Source organism: Cyclopterus lumpus, chromosome 6, assembly GCF_009769545.1.
Source record: "Cyclopterus lumpus isolate fCycLum1 chromosome 6, fCycLum1.pri, whole genome shotgun sequence".
NCBI lineage: Eukaryota > Metazoa > Chordata > Actinopteri > Perciformes > Cyclopteridae > Cyclopterus > Cyclopterus lumpus.
In genome coordinates, this window is record NC_046971.1 from 23,130,524 (window position 1) to 23,151,430 (window position 20,907).

The window sequence follows — 20,907 nt, forward strand, 5'->3', positions numbered from 1 at the left end:
TGTGCCTCAGTTCTGGTCGTTGGTTCATAGATTACTCCGAGAGCGTGGCATCTATGTGAAATTAACCGTGTTTGAACCCGGTCTTAATTGTCACGGTAACAGAAATAATCCTGTGGACTCTAAGGAGCTGCTGTGGTGGAAGTAGTCTGCAACGTTGTCCAGCGCCTAATCGTAAATGATGTTCAATGAATAACCAAATCAGCTCGCCGAAACTTCAGCACATTTCATAAAAAGTGTTTCCTTCCGTGTTTTTATGTACCTGTGTGATTTTATATGAATGCTGTCGTCCGAAATGAAATTGCCAACTCATCACTGTTACCAGAGAACAGTTGTGTTTTTGTTTGTTTGTAATTGTGTCAAAATGAATGATAACACTTTGATTCTGCTTTTTTTTTTTACTGTGAGTTTTATGTGCCAATAAAACACTCGAACCAGACTATGCTAGATTGTGTTTGGATTTTGACACTCTTGTTTGTGATTGGTCCATCGGGTCAGAGGAGTTTGTGTTTTTCTTTTCCCCCTCTGGAGTTGGTGGAGAACAAAACAGCAATAAAGTTTTTAAAGTGAATGTTGGACATATGCCCCAAATAAATGAAATGGCCTCAAAAACGTTTCTGTAATGTTTTCAAGTTAAGTCTATTTTAAATCACACGCTCGCCTCAAGGGGCTTTAGAATCTTGACACCATACCAAATGTATTGGAACTTCATTTATATGCTTGAGTATATAACTAAGTCAAAACTCAAAATGCTTAGGAAAAAAAGTGTAGCCTACACCATAACAGCGCATGATTTTGCTTGCAATCAGCTGAGCTTATAGTCTTTTTTGTTGGATACACGTTACCTAGTTTAATCACAGTTCATGAAAGAAAGGCTGAATGATGACGAAACCCAAACTGTCAGTCCAATTGCATTTTACTGTAAATACACCACTTGAGACGGTAGAATAGCTATTTACATTTCTAAATATTTACCGACTACTATGTCGCACGGTTGTAATTTCATTCAAACAAATTATCGTAATGGCAGGTAATTACATTTTCTTGGGTGTGTATTTTACATCACACAGAGCCCTTAAACTGCTCTGGTTTTCCTGACAGCAAACAGCGCCATCTGGTGGCATAACTGCAGCACGACCGTGAAGGCTGAAGGCCCGGTGGGTTGCCAGACTTGATGCAAAGCTTCATCCAGCACGGACAACGGTGCTTTTGAAAAGGCGAGGGGAAAGTATTTATGATTCAGTTACGTGAGTTATAGTTTAAGTTTCTACGAAAACATTCAGCGGGCGCGCGACACATCCGTCTCTTTACGATGTCTATCATCTGCAGCGTGTCGATGAGCTCGCGACACTCCTCGGTTTAGGGGGACTAAACTGACCGGACCTGGCATCCCGTCATAACCCAGACGTCAGTGGTCTGCGGCTGAAGCGTTTAGTGAGTTTCTCTGCTAGCTTTTGTTCGGTGCACAATACACCACCTACCAAGTGACTACCTGCGCATTCATGCACGGACAGTGAAACAAACACACACAGATAACTGTGCCGCGTGAGACGTTGTTGAGCTCGGTGAGTATTATCAACACACAAACCACCAGCAGATGCTGTAAAAAAAACACCACTAAGCTAGCTGGCTAACGCTATACATGTGATGGAACAAACACATTAGCACGTCTTCTTGTTTACGTTACGGAGTCTGTTTCAGACCGCGAACGTTAAGTTGAGCTCTTCGCGACCTCAACTCGTGACTGGCTCGCCAACACACGTTATTCTACGCCACTGTCGACATTATCAGAAAGACACACACACACACACACACACACACACACACACACACCAGCCACACGCTCGCTTTGTTTATGCCGATAAAGTCGACGCTTCGTCGTTTTGACTTCGTGAGCTGACGCGTTTTTCGAGGGGCTTTACGTCGGGTCATTTGGAGTAAGCGACCCTACTTACTGGCACGAAACTTGTGCGTGACGCCTATGAATCCGAGTGACACTAAATCTCCCACGCACCCTCTATTGTAGACTAAAGGCATTTTAACCTATGTGTGCAGTGTTGTGTGCTCAGGGAGTTAACCGTTTCACCAATTGTGTGTGTATATATATATATATATATATATATATATATATATATATATATATATATATATATATATATATATATATATATATATATATATATATATATATATATATCCCATTAGTGAAACACTGGGAGTTAAGCTGTTGTGAGTGCTGAACACAGAGAGAGTCTTTGTGTGATGCACACTGGAGACAGTTAGTCAATCTTTCTGATATTTATACCTGCTTTGGGGTATTTTTTTTGGGGGGGGGGGGCACTAAACTGGTCCAATTACATCCAATTTCTACTAAAAGTAAAAATGTTCCACGGGTAGGATCCAAGCCCTGTAGATGGCTAACACTCCTCTGATTTGCCAGGGGGGGGGGGGTTGATGCCATTTTAGTGGCTTGGTGTGATGTTGACACAGGTATTCCAAGCCTGTCTTTTACAGCCCTAATCCTAACCAGTGGGGCGATATACCTATATCTACAGCCGTGGGTCTAAACCGGTAGTTGTTAGCTGTACTGTTGTCTCACACAGGCAGGGATCCTGCCCCCCCCTAGATTTCATCTAGTGCTGAGCCCTCGAGGTTGAGCCGGGGGAAGGACTAACCACGCACATACAAGGAAAGTACTGATGAGGCTTTTGTCGCTTTTGATTCATGTAAACTTTAGTTAAAGCACGCTCCAGTGTTTCCTCTACAGCACTTGAGTTATGGTACACTAATGGAAAAGCATAGTCACCATGTGCTTAAAAGAATAGAAGGCACATTTAGTGTTTTTTTGTTTTGTTTTGGTCAGGCAGCTCAAACCAGTTCATTCCTCTCCACTCGGGAACTTTCTGCATGTCATAAGCAACTTTGTGCTCAAAAACCTTCTGAAGCGGTCGACCGTCCTGCGTCGGCCGTGAAGATTCGATCTTCTTATACAAATTTTGAATATTGTCACTCACTCGGTGAACATCACATACTTGAAATGCCTGCTAGAATGTAGAAATGTTCTCTGGTGTTCTCGGCCGTCTGGTACTCCGTAGAGGAGTACCAGACGGCCGAGATGGTGCACATGTGATCCCATCGTTTTAAGAGCCGGTTCAGATATCATCGCCACAAGTAAACATTTGGGATTGGGCAGAATCTGGATCTTGTAGTACACACTGCTGTGCCACGTGAATCCATTTTAGTTTAGTTTTGTTGCTGCTCTCTTCATAGCAATTGTACCAATTAGTAAGCCTGCTGTCAGGTAGAGCACACATTTATTACTTAGTGGGTGTGTTGACTGGTTTTCATCCTTTTGATGGCTGTGTTTGATTTGTGATGACAGTCTGACAATAGGATAGAATGGACTAAAGACACACACACGCGCACACACACACACACACACACACACACACACACACACACACACACGGCTTAATGCATATCTGCACACACAGATCTGGAACATGTTGCACACGTGCTCCCAGCAGAAAAGCTCCGCAGTCAGAGAGCAGCTGGTCATTGAGTGGTTCTTTTATTGTGAATGCTGATCAATGACATCTTCCCCAAAATGAGGCTGGGTGGGTGCTTAGATGTAAACAAAAAGAAGAAGAAAACAGCCACACTAGCTGTGGTGTACTCAGTGCCTTGTCAGTGTAAGATATAAGGCAGATACAGGCTCCACAGGAAGGGAGCTTGTCTTGTGTAACCTGGGGCTGTACCCTTAGTCTGCATCTGCGTGACACATAGCTTCAGGTCGCTTGAGGCAGTCGTGTGTGTGTGTGTGTGTGTGTGTGCTCATTGGAAAAGTTCTCAGTTTGTTTTTAAAGCAGCTCATAGTGTGTTGAGTTTTCTTTTCGGGGTCTGTGGTTAGTAGATATGAAACAGTAGGAACATTTAATTTCAGGATTATAGTTGCCAAAAATGATCCTGATTATCGGTATTATTTAGTATAAACTTGTTCAGCGCAATGATCGTTATTATTTCATGTGGCGTTCGGGAGACCGCTGCTCATTTTGGTTGATGCTTAGTCTTTCAACACGCGATAATACAATGCTGGTTCGATGATAATCAAAATGTGAAACGTATAATAAATCCATGCAGGTAAGATTAGTTTTTTATCTTGGTGTAGTGACGAGGTTGTTCCCGGAGGGCAGCGCAGAGCCCTTCGTGAGCGGCTAAATGAGGATAATAGTCATGCTGCCTCTCGATGCACCCTAACGCTAACTTTCCTTCCCTTTGGCTCAGCAGAGGAAACACTCCTTTCTCTGAACCCGGCACCAAGGGATAGAAATGAAAACGCAGCCTCTGTGCGGTGGTTGTCCTGAACCCTGGTGTTGGTAATATCATTGTTGGGTTGACCATTTGTGCTTTAACAACATATTTACAAAATGATATTATTGAAAAATAACAGTAATGTGGCTGTAATGACTAAGTGGGTAAAGGCCAGGGCTCAAGCTTCAGGACGTCCCGGGGGCCGAAAATAAAAAAACATAGCATCGGGGAGGATGAAAAGGAATAAAGACAATTCTTATTACATTTTCCAGCACAACATACAGTTGCATGTTATGTTTACTGTGACATCTTTTCTAATAAAGGTTTGTCACTCAACAATATTAAATATCCTGCCCCAGGAACGTCTTCGTAACTCTCAGTTCTTCGGTCACTGACAGGAATTTGAACTTTTTAAAAAAATGTGTAAACATTTCTTCATGTTTGTGGGTGTAATAGCGTGTTTGAAAATTGTTCAATGCCGGTTGATTTTATGCAAAATATATGTTGAGTTTGAGCGACACTCGTCTACTTCCATTCACATGTTAACAAGCTCTGACTCTTAATCATCCATCTTGGTGGTTCTTCTCCTTCCAGATGAAAACAGAAAGGACTGCAGTAGAAGTGGAACTCTAAACCGCCGCTCTCACCGTCCCCTCATCAATCCACCGGTCTCTCTGGTTGCCTCCTTCGGTTCTCAACATGGCGGCTGTGTTTCTGCTCTGGCTGCGCCACTGACCTCCACCCTGGACCACCATCATGGAGAGAAAACGCCGAAAGAAATTAATCTAGCCGCTCGGGCCATTATGGACTCAGTTTTGGAGCTCTGGACCTAATAATGCTCCATCCCAACCCCTGACCCCCACGCCCCCCAAACAGGTTTTTTAGTGCTCAGTTTTCACCTGACAGAGCACGCCTGATCAACGGGCTCGCTCGAACTGATGGTTTGCACTACTTTCCGACTCAAAATGCTCCTGCTTCCGGTGTGGGCGTCCATGCTTTTGGGGCTGCTGTCGGGCTTCCTGCCTGTGGTGGGGATGGAGCCAATGGGAGGAGCCAAATTAAACTCTGACCACGCCCCAAACACAGAGCCCCTCCCCTCATCGTCGGGCTCCAACTGCTCCGATTTAACCGTCAAACTGGAGTTCTCCACAAAAGTGGTGGAGCATGGTGAGAAGAAATTGTTTAAAAAACGTATCTTTTCAAGTCTCAGAGTCGAGTTGTGTACTTTTCGGCAGTGAAGAAGAATTTAATCTTTCTTCGCTTTGTAACTGTCTAGCATTAACATTTCGACCGTGGTGGGAAAACTGGTTTACTACCGCTGAATATGAAGATGCAACCCTGTTCTAGAAGGCCAGTAAGGCACAAAACAGTGAACTAGCTCAACTTGCTGTTTAGGCCGTATTATTCTATAACAGACACAGGAATAGGAAACAGACTTTTCTTTCTGTTTGGAAAGCAAATCAATCAAGTCTCAGGGACTTTAGGATTTCGCACAGTGTAATTTATTCCAGAAGACACTCTTCTCCCCCCCCCCCCCCCCCCCGTCCTCCTAATAGTTGTGCGTATTTCTTTGTGTGATGCTCAAGCTCTCAGCAGTCAACAGCACGGATGCAGACTCACAAAGAGCTTGAACCTGCTTTAATTGGACTCTTGGCCCAATGAAATGTTGCACCCTTGAATGCGCATTGCTTATTAGCACATCTCCCGTCTTCTCTGTTTTTTAAAATAAAAAATAAAAACATTCCCCTCTGCCCCCTCCGTCTCCCCAGAGTACATCATAGCGTTCACGGGGTATTTCTCGGCCAAAGCCCGCAGCCTGTACATCCGCAGCGCCCTGCGGAACGCCGCGGACGGCTCCCTCAAATGGCACATCGTCCCCAGGGAGAACCCGGCCTCCAACTTCCCCAGCGACTTTGAGCTGGTCCACATCCGCCAAGCGTCGCCCGGCAGCCTGCTGACCTTGGAGGACCACCCTTACATCAAGAGGGTGACGCCGCAACGCAAAGTGTTCCGCATGCTCAAGTATTCCCCCTGTAAGTATGACAGCGTGGTGGTGGTAGACATAAGTGTGTGTGTGTGTGTGTGTTTAAAAAAATATATATTTCTTGTCTCCCTGAGAAATCTGAAACCCTGAAAAGATTTTAAAAAATGCTGTTAGTCTCTTTGTCTGTCTCTACTGTTTTTGTGGTGTGGAGAAGGATTGTATATCTTAATGCGACATGCAGGCCAACTTTGGGGGGGTGTTGGTCTGGGTGTGTGTGTGTGTGTTTGTGGTGTTGGGGGATGGGTGGAAGAACAGAGAAGGTCTGTTTGCTCATTCTAGGAGGGAGTAGGTGAGTCAGTGTGGTGGAGCTTGCCTGGATTTGGGAGCGGGGGGGGGCCTGGCCTGGCACTGGATGAAGGTCTTCAGTGTGCCCCCAGCCTTCTTATACAGTGTCAGTATGGAGGCCATGTGTCGCGCAGGAAACTTGAAACGGAACAACAAGGATGTTTTTAGTCTGTCTTTTTCAGATTCACGTCTCTGTTGAAAGCTTCTTTTTTAACATACCAGACGGGTATATTCTGTGCAAAGTTTCTCAGATAACAAGAATATCTGATTAATTAGGAATAGTTCAAACGTCTTATTTTCAGCGTCTTCTGGACATCATTGTTCAACTCATTACAAACTGCTGAAAATAAAAAGAACCTTAGAAACCCCACTTCTCTCCTGCCTCTCCGTGCTCATTCACGCTGAGAAGCCGTTCACAGTACATTACTTGAGCCTTTTTCTTGCCTTTCATGGTGTTCTGTTATCTCGGTGGAAGTTTAGGGCTCGTTTTGGGTAGAATGTTCAACCGAGTGACGTCACACACGCACACTGGTGAGTCAACCGAAGAAAATCTTGGGGCGACTGAAATTCCAACTGCTCTCCATCCAACCGATTGACTAAAAAGACTAAAAGTTGTACTATTATACATAAACATGAAAAGCTATTTGCAGCTGTAATTATGTAATTATCTTAACCTATTTCATGTGTAAATGGTGACAGCCTCGGGAGCAGGGACTGCGAAGTGTCGCACACAACCAGATGCTCATAGTTCAAGTTGCTAGGAAACGGTATCACTAAACGCCTCCGTTCTACAGCCATGAACTACGTAAAGGGAGCTTGAAGCGGAGCACTTTGGAGAAGCTAATGGAAATACTGCAGAGCCGAGTCTCAATAAATAGTCAAACGGTGGGGTTATTAACTGAAGTGTATGAACGCATGAGTGCGTGTCGGAGAGGAGCACCTGCTCTGCAATCGGCGCAGTGAATTTGTTTAGACCGTTACTGAAAAGGCTGCTACTGTGGAGGCTTTGGATTAAAAAAAAACCCAAAGAAACAAGTTTCGGAAAGTGTCCGTAGGGTCTGTGTTTACTCAGCTCCTGGGGGCCCAAATTGCTCTAGTTAAGACCTGGACCTGGGTTAGGGTACATCAGTGTCCACGAAGCGGCTGCGTAGTGAGGTAATTAATTAGTAGGACAGATGAGAGAGAGAGATGACCTCACATCTCATTCCTACTTTGAAGGCATGTAAATTGCCCGCGGGGTACTGCTGCTGTGTGCTAATGGCCTCTTGATTGTTTAGGCCTTCCACAGGATTTAAATTGTGATAAGAATGGCTCGAAACGAGACCGTTCGGTCCGACTCGCGTTTAGTTTGAAGGAAAAATGAATGATCGGAACGTGATACTTTTAGGTTTATCTTCAGATTATCTTGAGATTAGGTTAACAGGAAGAACGTGTCGTCTGCGGGGGTCTGCGGGGGTCTGTGGGGGCGGACGACATTAACGGGGGCACGTGATTATTGATGTGCCTGAAAGTGTGAACTGAAGCTGAATGCAGTCTGCTGTTCAATCCGCCCGGTGCTTTAACACGGCTGCTTGTGTTTTGTCTCCCGCAGCACCCGAGCCCGCCGCGCCCGGCAACGCCACCCGCTCGTGGCAGTCGTCCCGCCCCTTCCGACGAACCAGCCTGTCGCTGGGCTCGGGCTTCTGGCACGCCACGGGTCGCCAGTCCAGCCGGCGCCTGCTGCGGGCTATCCCCCGCCACGTGGCCCAGATCCTGCAGGCAGACGTACTCTGGCAGATGGGACACACCGGTTAGACCACGCACCCTGTTTGACTTCTCAGATAGAGGGCCCGGGACGGAGGGGGGCTAACATCTGCCTTCAAAACTTTTGCGTGATCAAACAAACATTTCATCTCTCTAATTAATTTGTTTTTGTGTGTGCACAGGTTCTGGTGTGAAGGTGGCAGTGTTTGATACAGGCCTCAGTGAGAAGCATCCGCATTTTAAGAATGTAAAGGAGAGGACCAACTGGACTAATGAAAAAACACTGGATGATGGTAAGGAGGAAGAACACTTGTGTGGGGTGTGTGTGTGAGAAGACGGCTGGATTATGGTCGATGTCTTGTTCTCCAGGTCTGGGCCACGGTACTTTTGTAGCAGGAGTGATCGCCAGTATGAGGGAGTGTCAGGGCTTTGCCCCCGACTCAGAGCTGCACATCTTCAGAGTGTTCACCAACAACCAGGTACTTTCAGGACACGGCCTCAACGTACCACTGTGCTTTAGTCCAACTGTAGTGTCATTGGGGAATGAATGATGAAGGAAAGTCTCACGGCATAACGTTTGCTATAGTAGTTGGTGTTTTGAGTCTTAAAATGAACAGGGGTTTTCAGGGACTCCCCTGAACATAACCTCAGTAAAATGTTTTGAACCGAGTCTGTAGAAAAATAAAACATTGTATGACATGTTCTACTCCTGAGCTGAAGAGGTGCTGGTAAAAACAGGCTAGCTGTTCCCCCCTGTTGCCAGTTGTTACTCTGAGCTAAGCTAACCGGTAGCTAGTCGGCGTAGCTTCCTTTAATTCGTTAAATTAGAGTGGTTCCATTCTTCTCATTTTACTCTTTAAAAAAACAAAAATATCATTTTTTTCGGCCCAATAATATTGCCAGGCATTACTAATACATTTCAGCAGTCTGGTCCAACAAGACAAATAGCCAGACACTGATGTCAGTCATTCTATCTTCAGCCTTCTCCACAAGTCAATGCTGCATCAGCTCAAGGTCTCTCCTCTCCTCTCAGGTATCGTACACATCGTGGTTCCTGGACGCTTTCAACTACGCCATCCTGAAGAAGATTGACGTTCTCAATCTCAGCATCGGGGGGCCCGACTTCATGGACCACCCCTTTGTCGATAAGGTAAAAGAGACAAGTGCTAATCCGTAAAGCGGATGGGTAGCATCGTCAGAAAGAGACGCACTCAGAATTGCTTCAGTGCCATCAAGCCTCATATTGGACCAGGTCGATGAGAGCTGGCGGCAGATGTTTTGGTGTTCGTCTTGGCATAGAAATAGTTACCAAACCAACCCTCCTCCCTCTGAAGTTACACCCATATCTCGCTTAGTGTAAATGAGCTGAAAAATAAAATAAACGGGTCAAATCAGGTGAGAACACACGTGCCTTGCAACAAATGAGCCGCTGCATGAAAAAGACAAAGAAAAACATCATATTGTTGTCGTTCCAAGTCCAAAGCAACAGCCCAAAGGCACTTGTCCAATTAAAGGGTGACTCGCACACTGGGAGACGGGAAAAGAGGATCAGCACATTGCTTCCTCCACGCTTCACACTTAAATCTCCACAGTCAGTCTTCTGCCTCTGGAAACCAAGTCCTGTGTTCTCTATATGGGACTATATCGCACTCCCAGAAAAATAGTAATTAAATATAACTCATACAATACAAACAAAATTTTTTCCACCAACCGATTTTCTTGTTTGATTGACAGGTTTGGGAGCTCACTGCCAACAGAGTGATCATGGTGTCTGCTATTGGCAACGATGGGCCTCTGTATGGGTATGCTAATCACTATGATGACTCTTAATCCTAAAATATTGTGATCTCTAATCATCTCACTGGGTTCGCTTTAAGTTTTAGAAAGCATTCAATTCAGTTCCCTTCTCTCTTGTAAATATAATTTATTACTTGTGCATATAGAATCTGTGTTTTTAGATATACATTTTTTTATTATAAAAATATTAATATATATACGGATGCTCATTGACTCATAATGGGCAAGTGTTGATTATAGCAAAGATTTACATATTAATTTAATGAATTATTCTTAACGTGATCAAAAGGAGTCGTGGACTTTTCCTTTTAAGACTTTAAATGAATTAAACTTGAGTTTCTCCCTTTCAGCACCCTGAACAACCCAGCAGACCAGATGGACGTGATCGGGGTCGGAGGGATCGACTTCGAGGACAACATCGCTCGCTTTTCCTCCAGAGGCATGACCACCTGGGTGAGTTACTCCAGGAACACACACACACACACACCCTGTCTCACACAGACATCTACCCTCTGCTTTATATGCTAGTCAACCATATTGTGGGCTCCTGATCTCTCATCCATAGCCCATCAGCCGTTCTCACACACACACACGTGCGCACGCACACACACACACACACACACACACACACACACACACACACACACACACACACACACACACACTGCTTTTTTTCCTTCTTTTTTTTATCAGTCATAACCCAAAGCAGACGTCTGCTTTGGGATCTGATTAAGACTCTCAGCCCCCTCAACCGCTGTCAGCCAGCCATGAAGAGGCCAGGGGAGCAGACAGCACTCACTCAGCCGCTCAGTTCTGCATCAGAAACATTTAAAATACCTGCTTTTTAAAAGCATTTCTGGCTTTTTCTTTTTTCTTTTTTCCATTTTCTCCTTTTACTTCCCGACCTTCTTTTTCTTTCCCATACGCTATTCTCTAGTCATTTAATAACTTCCTCTCTGCCCTTCCTCTTGGTCTCTGCCCTTCTGTTTGTTGACATTGTGCGGTTGCAAGAGTTGTGTCGCGGCTCCTAAACCGCCTCATGATCCGGGTCTCCCATCTCTGCGCAGGAGCTGCCAGGGGGCTACGGCAGGGTGAAGCCGGACATCGTCACCTACGGCTCTGGCGTCCGGGGGTCGGGGATGAAAGAGGGCTGTCGCTCCCTGTCAGGCACCAGCGTGGCGTCCCCTGTGGTTGCTGGCGCCGTGACTCTCCTGGCCAGGTCAGTGTAGTAAGGCGGACTAGGTTGTCATCAAGCGACATGGGGTTTGATGGCAAGAGTCTTAAGCTGTTATGAATTGTATTAGTTTGCTGTGTCATCTCATGGGTCTTTCAGGTGTATTTTAGTTGCAGCTGCTTTTTGTTTAATTTGATTTTGTTATTATTGTCATGGCAAGACTTTACCGCTAAAGGCTTCGCACCACTCGTAAGTTGTGATGATCAAATGATTGGAAGGACCGGCGAGATGTCTTGTGCTGTAATCCTGAACATGAGCAGGCAGTCAAATGTATCCCAGAGGAAGGAGGTGTTATTCTCAGCCCGGTTGTGGTGAAAGCCCTCTTCTTACAGAGCTGTTACTGAGCCGATTTTGTGAGCTCATGTTGCCGGGTTGAACATCACAACGCCCTCAATTAGAAGAGCCGCCTCATCCTTTTTCTCCCAGGAGAATGACACACACCCAAATACCAGCCCTGCCCTCCTCTTTCCTCCAGCACGTTCTCTGAATTGAGGGGGAGAAAAAGAAAAGCCGTGGAATCTGACACCAGCCCGCTCGCAGATACAAACTGACCCAGCCTGTCCTTCCTCTGTCCTCCAGCACCGTCCTGAACAGGGAGCTGGTAAACCCGGCCTCCATGAAGCAGGCTCTCATCGCCTCGGCCCGCAGGCTGCCGGGGGTCAACATGTTCGAGCAGGGCCACGGGAAGCTGGACCTGATCAGAGCCTACCAGATCCTCAACAGTTACAAGCCTCAGGCCAGGTACATCCTGAAATGAGCAACCTGCGTACACGTACAAACAGCGACACCGAGCCAACTAGGTGTAAATATATTGTCCGTCACACGTTGGCATAGCAATCACATATCACTTGCAGTGTGGCTCTGAAACGTTTTTCCAGCTGGCTCTTTCATTAAGGACAGCAGCTGTATTTATCAATCACAAAATGATGTTATTTAATTAAATTACAAAAATACCAAAATCCAGTGGTGAAGGAGTGCGGGGGGATCATGGGAGTTGTTGTCTTCACCACCACTGCACTGGACTTCTCCCGGTTAGGATTCCTTCAGTGTTCATTGTTCAGAAAAAGAAGTGATGATTTATAACCAATAAAAACACTGAATTAAGCAGTTCCATGTTAAAAATCTTTCTTTTTGTCTTCTTCTCCAATGCTGTTCGGCAGGCAAAGGGTGCATCGGAGGCCGAGCTGCTGCGAACATTTGCTCAGCTTGTTTCTCCGATGACTTCAAATTCAGACGTCAAATTACTAAAATCCTTCATCCTGTTCATATATAGTGTTAAGAAAACACCAAAAGGTGAATTGTAAAAAATGTGACTGGAAAGGCCAAATTAGTTTCAGTCACTGTCCTCTTGTCCTCTCGTCTCTGCACGTCTGGCGGTTAGTTTCAGTAAGAGCTCACACTCTTGTCTCCCGCCAGTCTTTCTCCCAGCTACATCGACCTGACAGAGTCTCCCTACATGTGGCCTTACTGCTCTCAGCCCATCTACTACGGAGGGATGCCCACCATCGTCAACGTGACCATCCTCAACGGCATGGGCGTCACTGGCAGGATCGTCGACAAGGTGAACACTCAAATCAACAGGAAGAATTCTTTTGTGTGAAATGCTGCTCTGCAAACCAACTGTTTAGTCCTCAAGTTCTGAAAGAGGACAAGTAGAGGACCAGTTCCTTCCTTGACCCACCTGGTTTTCCATCATTGCCCCCCGTCAGCCCTCTGAAACATGCTCTCTCTCTCTCTCTCTCTCTCTCTCTCTCTCTCTCTCTCTCTCTCTCTCTCTCTCTCTCTCTCTCTCTCTCTCTCTCTCTCTCTCACCCCCCACTGCTCAGCCCATCTGGCAGCCCTACCTCCCTCACAACGGCGACCACATCGACATAGCCGTCTCCTACTCACCCGTGCTGTGGCCGTGGGCCGGCTACCTGGCCGTGTCCATCTCCGTGGCCAAGAAAGCGGCGTCGTGGGAAGGGATCGCTCAAGGTCACGTGATGGTCACCGTGGCGTCTCCTGCGGAGAACAACGTGGGTCGCCGCAGCAACACTTGGCTTCGACTTCTATGCCGCTTTTAATGTTTAATTTCTCTAGTACGAGTCGATAAAAAAACATTGATCCTTTTGTTTATCTAGTTGAACCATGTATCCATTACTTACTGTTTATGAAGCACCCTCAATGACAACATGTGGCTCCAATGTGTTGCATGCTTTTCAGACTGGTGCACTCTGAAGTCTGCCTATTAGCCAGCAGCTGACAGATTATTATTATTAACGTACTCATCATACTACAAAAACTACATCCACATATGGAGATATGTGGATGTAGTTTTTGTAGTTTTTCTCTTTTAATTCCTTGACCTGCAACGACGCGGCTTCATTCAGTGAGTCAATACTCGTCCTCAGTTGTAACCCATTTCCTCTTCGTGACCTTTCACCCCTTGCAGTCCGAGGTGGGCGGCGAGTTGACCTCCACGGTCAAACTGCCCATCAAGGTGAAGATCGTGCCCACCCCGCCGCGCAGCAAGAGGGTGCTGTGGGACCAGTACCACAACCTGCGCTACCCACCCGGTTACTTTCCCCGAGACAACCTCCGCATGAAGAATGACCCACTGGACTGGTGTGTGTACTGTGTCTACTGTGTGTGTGTGTGTGTGTGTGTCGCCTTTTTTTTTTTTTCTTTCCCATCTCTGATTTGGTTGATTTTTAAAAAAACAAATAAACATGTTATGTTTCCAGGAATGGAGACCACATCCACACGAACTTCAGGGACATGTACCAGCACCTGAGGAGTATGGGATACTTTGTTGAGGTGCTCGGCGCGCCCATCACCTGCTTTGATGCCAGCCAGTATGGTGAGAGCACAGAGACTAAAAACAGCACTACCCCCTCAGACTGCTATACGATTGAGCTAAAGATAACATGCTAATGGGGTTTCCCTGAAGGCACTTTGCTGATGGTGGACAGCGAGGAGGAGTACTTCCCCGAAGAGATCACCAAGCTGAAGCGAGACATCGACAACGGCCTGTCGCTCATCATCTTCAGCGACTGGTACAACACCTCGGTTATGAGGAAGGTCAAGTTCTACGACGAAAACACCAGGTATTTAACCGCCTTTGAAGCTTGACTTCCTCTCATTCGTCTCCTACGATCTACTCGAAGTGTGTGTGGCGGTGTCTGTCTGCAGGGAGTCTGCATTCATTAAAGGAGTTAAACAGGACTTAAAACTACCCAGTCTCGGCCCGGTTATCCGTACATCTTGTGTAGATTCATATTTGTCTTTCGCCGATACTATGAGCTTTTGTCGAGATGGGCTTTTTCTGGATGTGACCTGCAGGCAGTGGTGGATGCCGGACACAGGGGGCGCAAACGTACCAGCTCTGAACGACCTGATCTCAGTGTGGGGGATGGCTTTCAGTGACGGGCTGTACGAAGGAGACTTTACCTTGGCTGATCATGACAGTAAGACACACACACAGTTTCTGATTACAATATTTCCCATGTCACCTATTAGTGTTGTGTTAGTCACACATCCTCCTCCTCTCTCTCAGTGTACTATGCCTCGGGCTGCAGCATCGCCCGTTTCCCAGAAGACGGAATAGTGATTGCCAAGAATCTAAAGGACCAAGGTACAAGCGCCGCTCTTGAAGTTTTGAACCTAGCTGAGCTCAGGTAGGCAGCTTTTCAGTCCTTGTGTCTTTTTAGTTCAGATGTAACGTGTGTGTGTGTGTGTGTGTGTGTGTGTGCTCTTTTCACAGGTCTGGAAGTGTTAAAGCAGGAGACGGCAGTAGTGGAGGGAGTTCCCATCCTCGGACTATACCAAACCCCGTCGGATGGGGGGGGTCGCATCGCTCTGTACGGGGATTCTAACTGCATAGACGACAGCCACAGGCAGAAAGGTAGCGTCTCCTTGGCGCTCTGCTGCGTACTCTTTCACTCGAAACAAAGGCTAACCGATGTCGTAATATCTGTTTCCGTCTTGATCTCTCAGACTGCTTCTGGATGCTGGACGCTCTCCTTCAGTACACTTCCTACAGTATGACCCCTCCCAGCCTCAGCCACTCCCCACAGCAGGGTGACACCACCCACGGGCACCGAGCGCCCACTGCCACAGAGACTGGAGGGTGAGGAAGGGAAATTGCTCAAGACAATAACAAACATGTCAATATGGTATATCCTCGTACAGTCTGCTTTAATGAGGACATTATTATCAGATATATTCTTTCCATTCTTGCAGGCAACCACCTTTACCGCTACTCCAAAGTTCTAGAGGCCCACCTGGGAGACCCTAAGCCCCGCCCACTACCTGCCTGCCCCCACCTGTCTTGGGCAAAGCCGCAGCCGCTCAACGAGACGGCGCCAAGGTACATGTGATAAAACACTAATGTGCAGCGTTCTCTCTTTAAAATATCTACATCATAAAAAGTAAAGCCTCAGTTTGGTGACAGAACTCGACGCATGCACACAGATGGATTCCAATGTACACGGCATACTCACCCCTCGACCCCTCGACCCCCCTCTTTTCTTGTGTCCCCCTCTCAGCAACCTGTGGAAGCACCAGAAGCTCCTCTCGGTGGATCTGGACAAGGTGGCTCTCCCTAACGTGAGGGCTTACCGCCCCCAGGTCAGACCTCTGTCTCCTGGGGAGAGCGGGGCCTGGGACATCCCGGGAGGTAATGCACGGTTCAAAGTTATGACTTTAATCTGATTTTTTCGAGCTTTCTTTTCTTTTTGCCTCACGCCACAGTTGCGTTTGCGGTTGAATAGTATTAATATCAAACATAAAAGAGGACATTTGTGGGAATCTAAATAATAAAAAAGACAATCTTATAATCCATAGAGCAGAGACGTCTAATTACAAAACTCAAAGCTACATGACAAACTTGAGCGTGTTTCTTTAAAAACTGCATGTATGTATTGATTAAATATGATCAGGGTATTTCAATGCAAGAGCAACCGGAGCTGTGCGTCGCATCAGAATAAAGATGGTCCAGGCGGTTACTGATAAGCGCCCCCATGTGACCTTGTGCCGTTTTAGGGATAATGCCCGGCCGCTACAACCAAGAGGTGGGCCAGACCATCCCAGTGTTCGCCTTCCTGGGAGCAATGGTCGTCCTGTCTTTCTTCGTGGTCCAGCTCACAAAAGCCAAGAGCAAACCCAAGCGCAGGAAACCGCGCATCAAGCGGCCCACATACCTCCAGCAGCAGACGTCGACGACGACAACGGCGGCGGCGACAGCAACTGGGAAAAACCCCGGAGTTTGAACTGGGACTGCAACTCTGTGCTGCTGCCGGGGAGCTGGCTCACCTCCCAGAACTGAGACGCTGTTGAACGGACAACTTGTGCTGAGGATTGCGCGGGAGTGAATGAGCCCGTGGAGGCAGACGCCGGACTTCTCTTAAAGGCTGCCGGACGCGAGCACACAGAGACTCCGGCCGTCTCCTGGATGTGGAACACAGTGTTTTGTGCCTCTTGTCTGTTCAAGGCTGTCCGTGGGTGGTGTGTGTGTGTGTGTGTGTGTATATATGTGCGCGCGCGTGGGGACTAATGAACCGTATTAGACCGTGATGACGTAAAACACACAGGATACACCCGGCCCTAAAAAATGCTTGTTTGAGACAGACCTGTTTCACATTGCTTGCTCTTTACTTTGACCAAACTGTTTCTAAATGAATGATGATGTGTCTGTGTTTTTATATTTATTGAATTTGTTCTAACCCTAACATACACACATAAGTACAGGATATTTCATGCTCACACTCGCATAAAACATACTGTGTGCACTTTAAGAATAAAGCAGTTGGTATACACACAGAGAGAAACACCTCTCTCACTCACACACACACACACACAGACATTTCCAACGTGAGGACCAGTGGATGGTCCAAGTTGTTGTCTTCTTCTGTGTCAACAGCCACTGTTTTTGTAGGACCCTGCCCATCTCTGTTTAAAATCACTGTCTTTTCATTGTTTTTATATTTTCTATAATGAATGAACTCTGGCCAGGTGTTCTGTTGATATCCTCCTTTCATGATCTCAACGTCAACAAAGTAGCATTGGCAGACTTGTTCAAATATATCATTATTAAAAAGCATAATCAAAGTGCTCGGTTATTGTGTTGTTGGTTTTTCGTGGCTGTTGGTTTCTGTTTGATTTTTAATTCATTTCTACAAAAAGATATAGCACTTCTCAGACATGAGAGTTCTGATTTTATTCACACGCTGCTGTTACAAGAGTTTGGAATCAAAATGATATACATGTGCATCTTAATGAATTAGAATATCATTAGTAATTAAATTTAAAAAAAGTGAAACTTGTATATTATATAGATTCATTACACAGGGTGATATATTTTAAGTGTTAATGTTGATAATGGCTTACAGCTAATGAAATCCCCATATTCAGTATCTCCAGAAAATTAGAATATTACATTAAAAAGCATAAAAAAATATATTTTTATGACAAATGTTGGCCTAGCTGACAGTATGTCCATGTACTGTATACAGTATGCGTACAGTAATACGTGGTCGGGCTCCTTTTGCATGAAGTACTGCATCAACGCGGCACGGCATGCAGGGCGATCCGCCCGGGCTCTGCTGACTTCTGGAAGCTCAGGTTGGCTTCGATAGCGACCTTCAGCTCGTCTGCATTCAGGTCCGGCGAGTTCACCGGCCAATCAAGCACAGTGACACCGAGGTCACGAAAGCAGGTATTAGTACTTTTGGCAGTGTGGGAAAAGAAATCAGCATCTCCATAAAACTTGTCATCAGCCTGAAGTGCTCTAAAATGTGATGAAACCCGCTGACCAACACCGGCAGAAGACGTGGCTCCCCAAATCATCACCGACTGGAAACTTCCACTCTTCACCTCAAAGCTACTTTGATTGTGTGCCTCTCACCTCTCCCTCCAGACTCTGGGAGCTTGATTTCCAAATGAAATGCAAAATGTACCATTCATCTGAAAAGAGGACCGTCCAGTACTGTTATCTCTCAGCCCGGGTAATCAAACCATTCACAGTCCAAATCCTCATGGCCCTGACTGTATATACTGTATGTGTATAATATATATTTATACAGTCAGGACCATGAGTATGTGTATAAATGTATGTATATATGTGTGTATATATGTGTATGTGTGTGTGTATATATATACTGTATATGTGGATGTATATATGTATCCATAGCTGTGTATATGTTATATATATATTTGTACAATTACCTAAGAATATAATTTTCTCTGATGGTCCAGAACTTCACAACACCTGTAGCTGACATACACCCCATTTAAGGAAATCCTTTGTCTTCTTCGTTGGTTCTCAGAGAAAACAGCGAAGACGCTGCAGGGGGAGGAGCCACAGACTGGCTGGAGATGAGGACATTAAGCTGAGAAGAGCACACCTGAACACACTAGCTGTCCTGTACGAAGCTGGAAACTTTATATTTATATTTTTAATGGTCGTGGTGTCTGTTTTTTTTTCTTTTCCGTATGATATAAACTACACAAAAGTAAACTATACATACTTATCATGTTGTTTATCATTCCAATGACCCATCCTATGCAGCTACTGTATTGATGTGTCACGTGGGCTGTTTGCTGGAATGAGAAAACACTTTTATTTTTGATAAAACAAAACAAAAACAATATCTTTAATTCAAGTACTATTCCATGGTCTGTCATGTTCAAAATATGAGTTCCTTAAATTGTAATACAAATGAGTATTTTTCGTGGCTTAATAGGGGCGGTGTTTGAAGCAATAATGTACAGATGGGGTGAAAAATGTATAAACAGTTGATGCAGAATTTTGACATCAAAAGTATTCATCCATTCATCTCTGTTGAGAGGAGCTGTTGCCGTCAGCTGTTATCTCAAGCCTACAGAGGGCAAGATTTTACCATGATGCAATGGGTCGAGTCCTCCACCGAATCCTGGGCCTTTACTGGCCGGGCATGTGAGTGCATAACGGACTACATTCACCTTATAGTATCATAAATCTGTGCTGCATTGGGCAGCGACTAATGGATGAAGAGAATAGAGGGGCCAAGTCCCGCCCCTTCCAGGGTCCCCTTGTACCTTATTTCGAGAGAAAAACATGTCGGTGGTCGACGACGAGAGACCATTTTTTTGTTTTAATTGTACCAAGAATTACACATGTGAAAGTGTGTACATTTTTAAGTTAATTTTTGCAAGTCAAGGAAGTCAAAGTTTGTCTTGCTCCAGTTTTATTTGTTTAGTTTCGTTGAGAAAGGCGCTCCGTGCCCTGCATCCCTCTCGTCTTGCCCTTTCGGGAACACAATCACACGTGTTTATTCCAACGATCCCAGAGAGTTAAGTCCATGCCTGTGAGCGTGAACACAACCGCCACCACACAAGTAGAACACCGGTGATCTCAGTAGTTACTTCACAACGAGACAAAACCTGTTTGTAAGATAGGATTATTTTTAAATTCTCCATTTATTCCACAGTTGACCGGCGAGGGTAATGTTATGCAGTATTTTACTGGGCCTAATTGAAATGCGGACATGCATTACAGTTTAGGAAATGCATTTCAGCCAGCCAGGACACCCTGAACGATTTCAATATTTTTCAGGAAGACCTCGCAGTTCACGCCTCGACCTTTTTCTGGTCCGGTTAAAGTTGTCAGCAATAACAACGGGCAACATGCCTCCAGTTTTCCTTCCGATCTCTTGCAATTCGATGGAACCCGCCGAAGCATTCGGCCACGTGTCGCCACAAACTGAAAGGGGGGAGGTCGCTCTTGCATTAATTCCTTTTCCCATTCCGCAGGTTAGTGAAATGTCTTTGCGTCTTTGTGTGGAGGAATAATGATGTAATTACGGACTGAATAGACTAATTCCATCTCACTCGTGGTTTTAGTGTTGGTTGTGGGCCAAATTCAGTGATGCAGGTTGATTTCATCAGAGGTGATGTGCGTCGGTGTGCTCGGGGGTCTGAGCTTTGGCTCCTTATCCGGGCCTAATAGGCCAGATCAGCCTGTGAATCTGTCACCCGTCCTCTTGGATGATGGCCCCACCGGAGTGCTAATCTCCCCCGGAGCCTTGGGAAAGTGGGGAATGACCCCGGAGCCAGCTAGCTGTGCTAACGAGATTTGGGAAAGCTGGTGGTGAGTGGAGGTCACATGCCCTCTTTCCCTCCACGGTTCCCAGATGCCAGGACTTCCTGTCAGGCCGATCAGGTCGCCTGCTCGCGTCCTGCACAGCCAGTTGAAAGAGACAACCGCGGCGGCTCTGAGCTGAACCCCTCAAACCCCCCCCCCCGCCTTCATTCATCAGTTCCTCCTTCGTCATGTGTTCTACCAGCTCGCTGAGCAGGAAACAGGGAAAGCAGACTCTGCTGTGGTCCTCAAAAAAAAAGAAGAAGAAGAGGCCTCCCCGGATCCATTGGGACTCACGGAAGGGCCTGCGACAACCTGAGCAGTTAAAGGACCCGTAGTTACAACGTCGCATATTTTGCCATTTACATTTACGAAATGGAACCCGAGTTCCTCAAGATC

The 20,907-nt window shown here is 46.0% G+C and overlaps 1 protein-coding gene across 1 annotated transcript; it reads left to right on the forward strand.

Annotated features, from left to right (window-relative positions):
- Nucleotides 1–1,409: 1,409 nt before the first annotated feature.
- mbtps1 (membrane-bound transcription factor peptidase, site 1) lies at nt 1,410–17,501 on the forward strand. Its single transcript, XM_034535347.1, is given in 24 exon segments — nt 1,410–1,562; nt 4,903–5,475; nt 6,078–6,341; nt 8,229–8,426; nt 8,563–8,673; nt 8,750–8,859; nt 9,414–9,530; nt 10,115–10,182; nt 10,528–10,630; nt 11,245–11,396; nt 11,991–12,152; nt 12,828–12,972; nt 13,238–13,426; nt 13,843–14,015; nt 14,135–14,250; nt 14,341–14,497; nt 14,733–14,857; nt 14,947–15,024; nt 15,154–15,294; nt 15,387–15,460; nt 15,462–15,519; nt 15,633–15,759; nt 15,938–16,068; nt 16,434–17,501. Coding segments are annotated over 23 exon segments (3,255 nt in total). The 5' UTR covers nt 1,410–1,562; nt 4,903–5,246; the 3' UTR covers nt 16,661–17,501.
- Nucleotides 17,502–20,907: the final 3,406 nt, after the last annotated feature.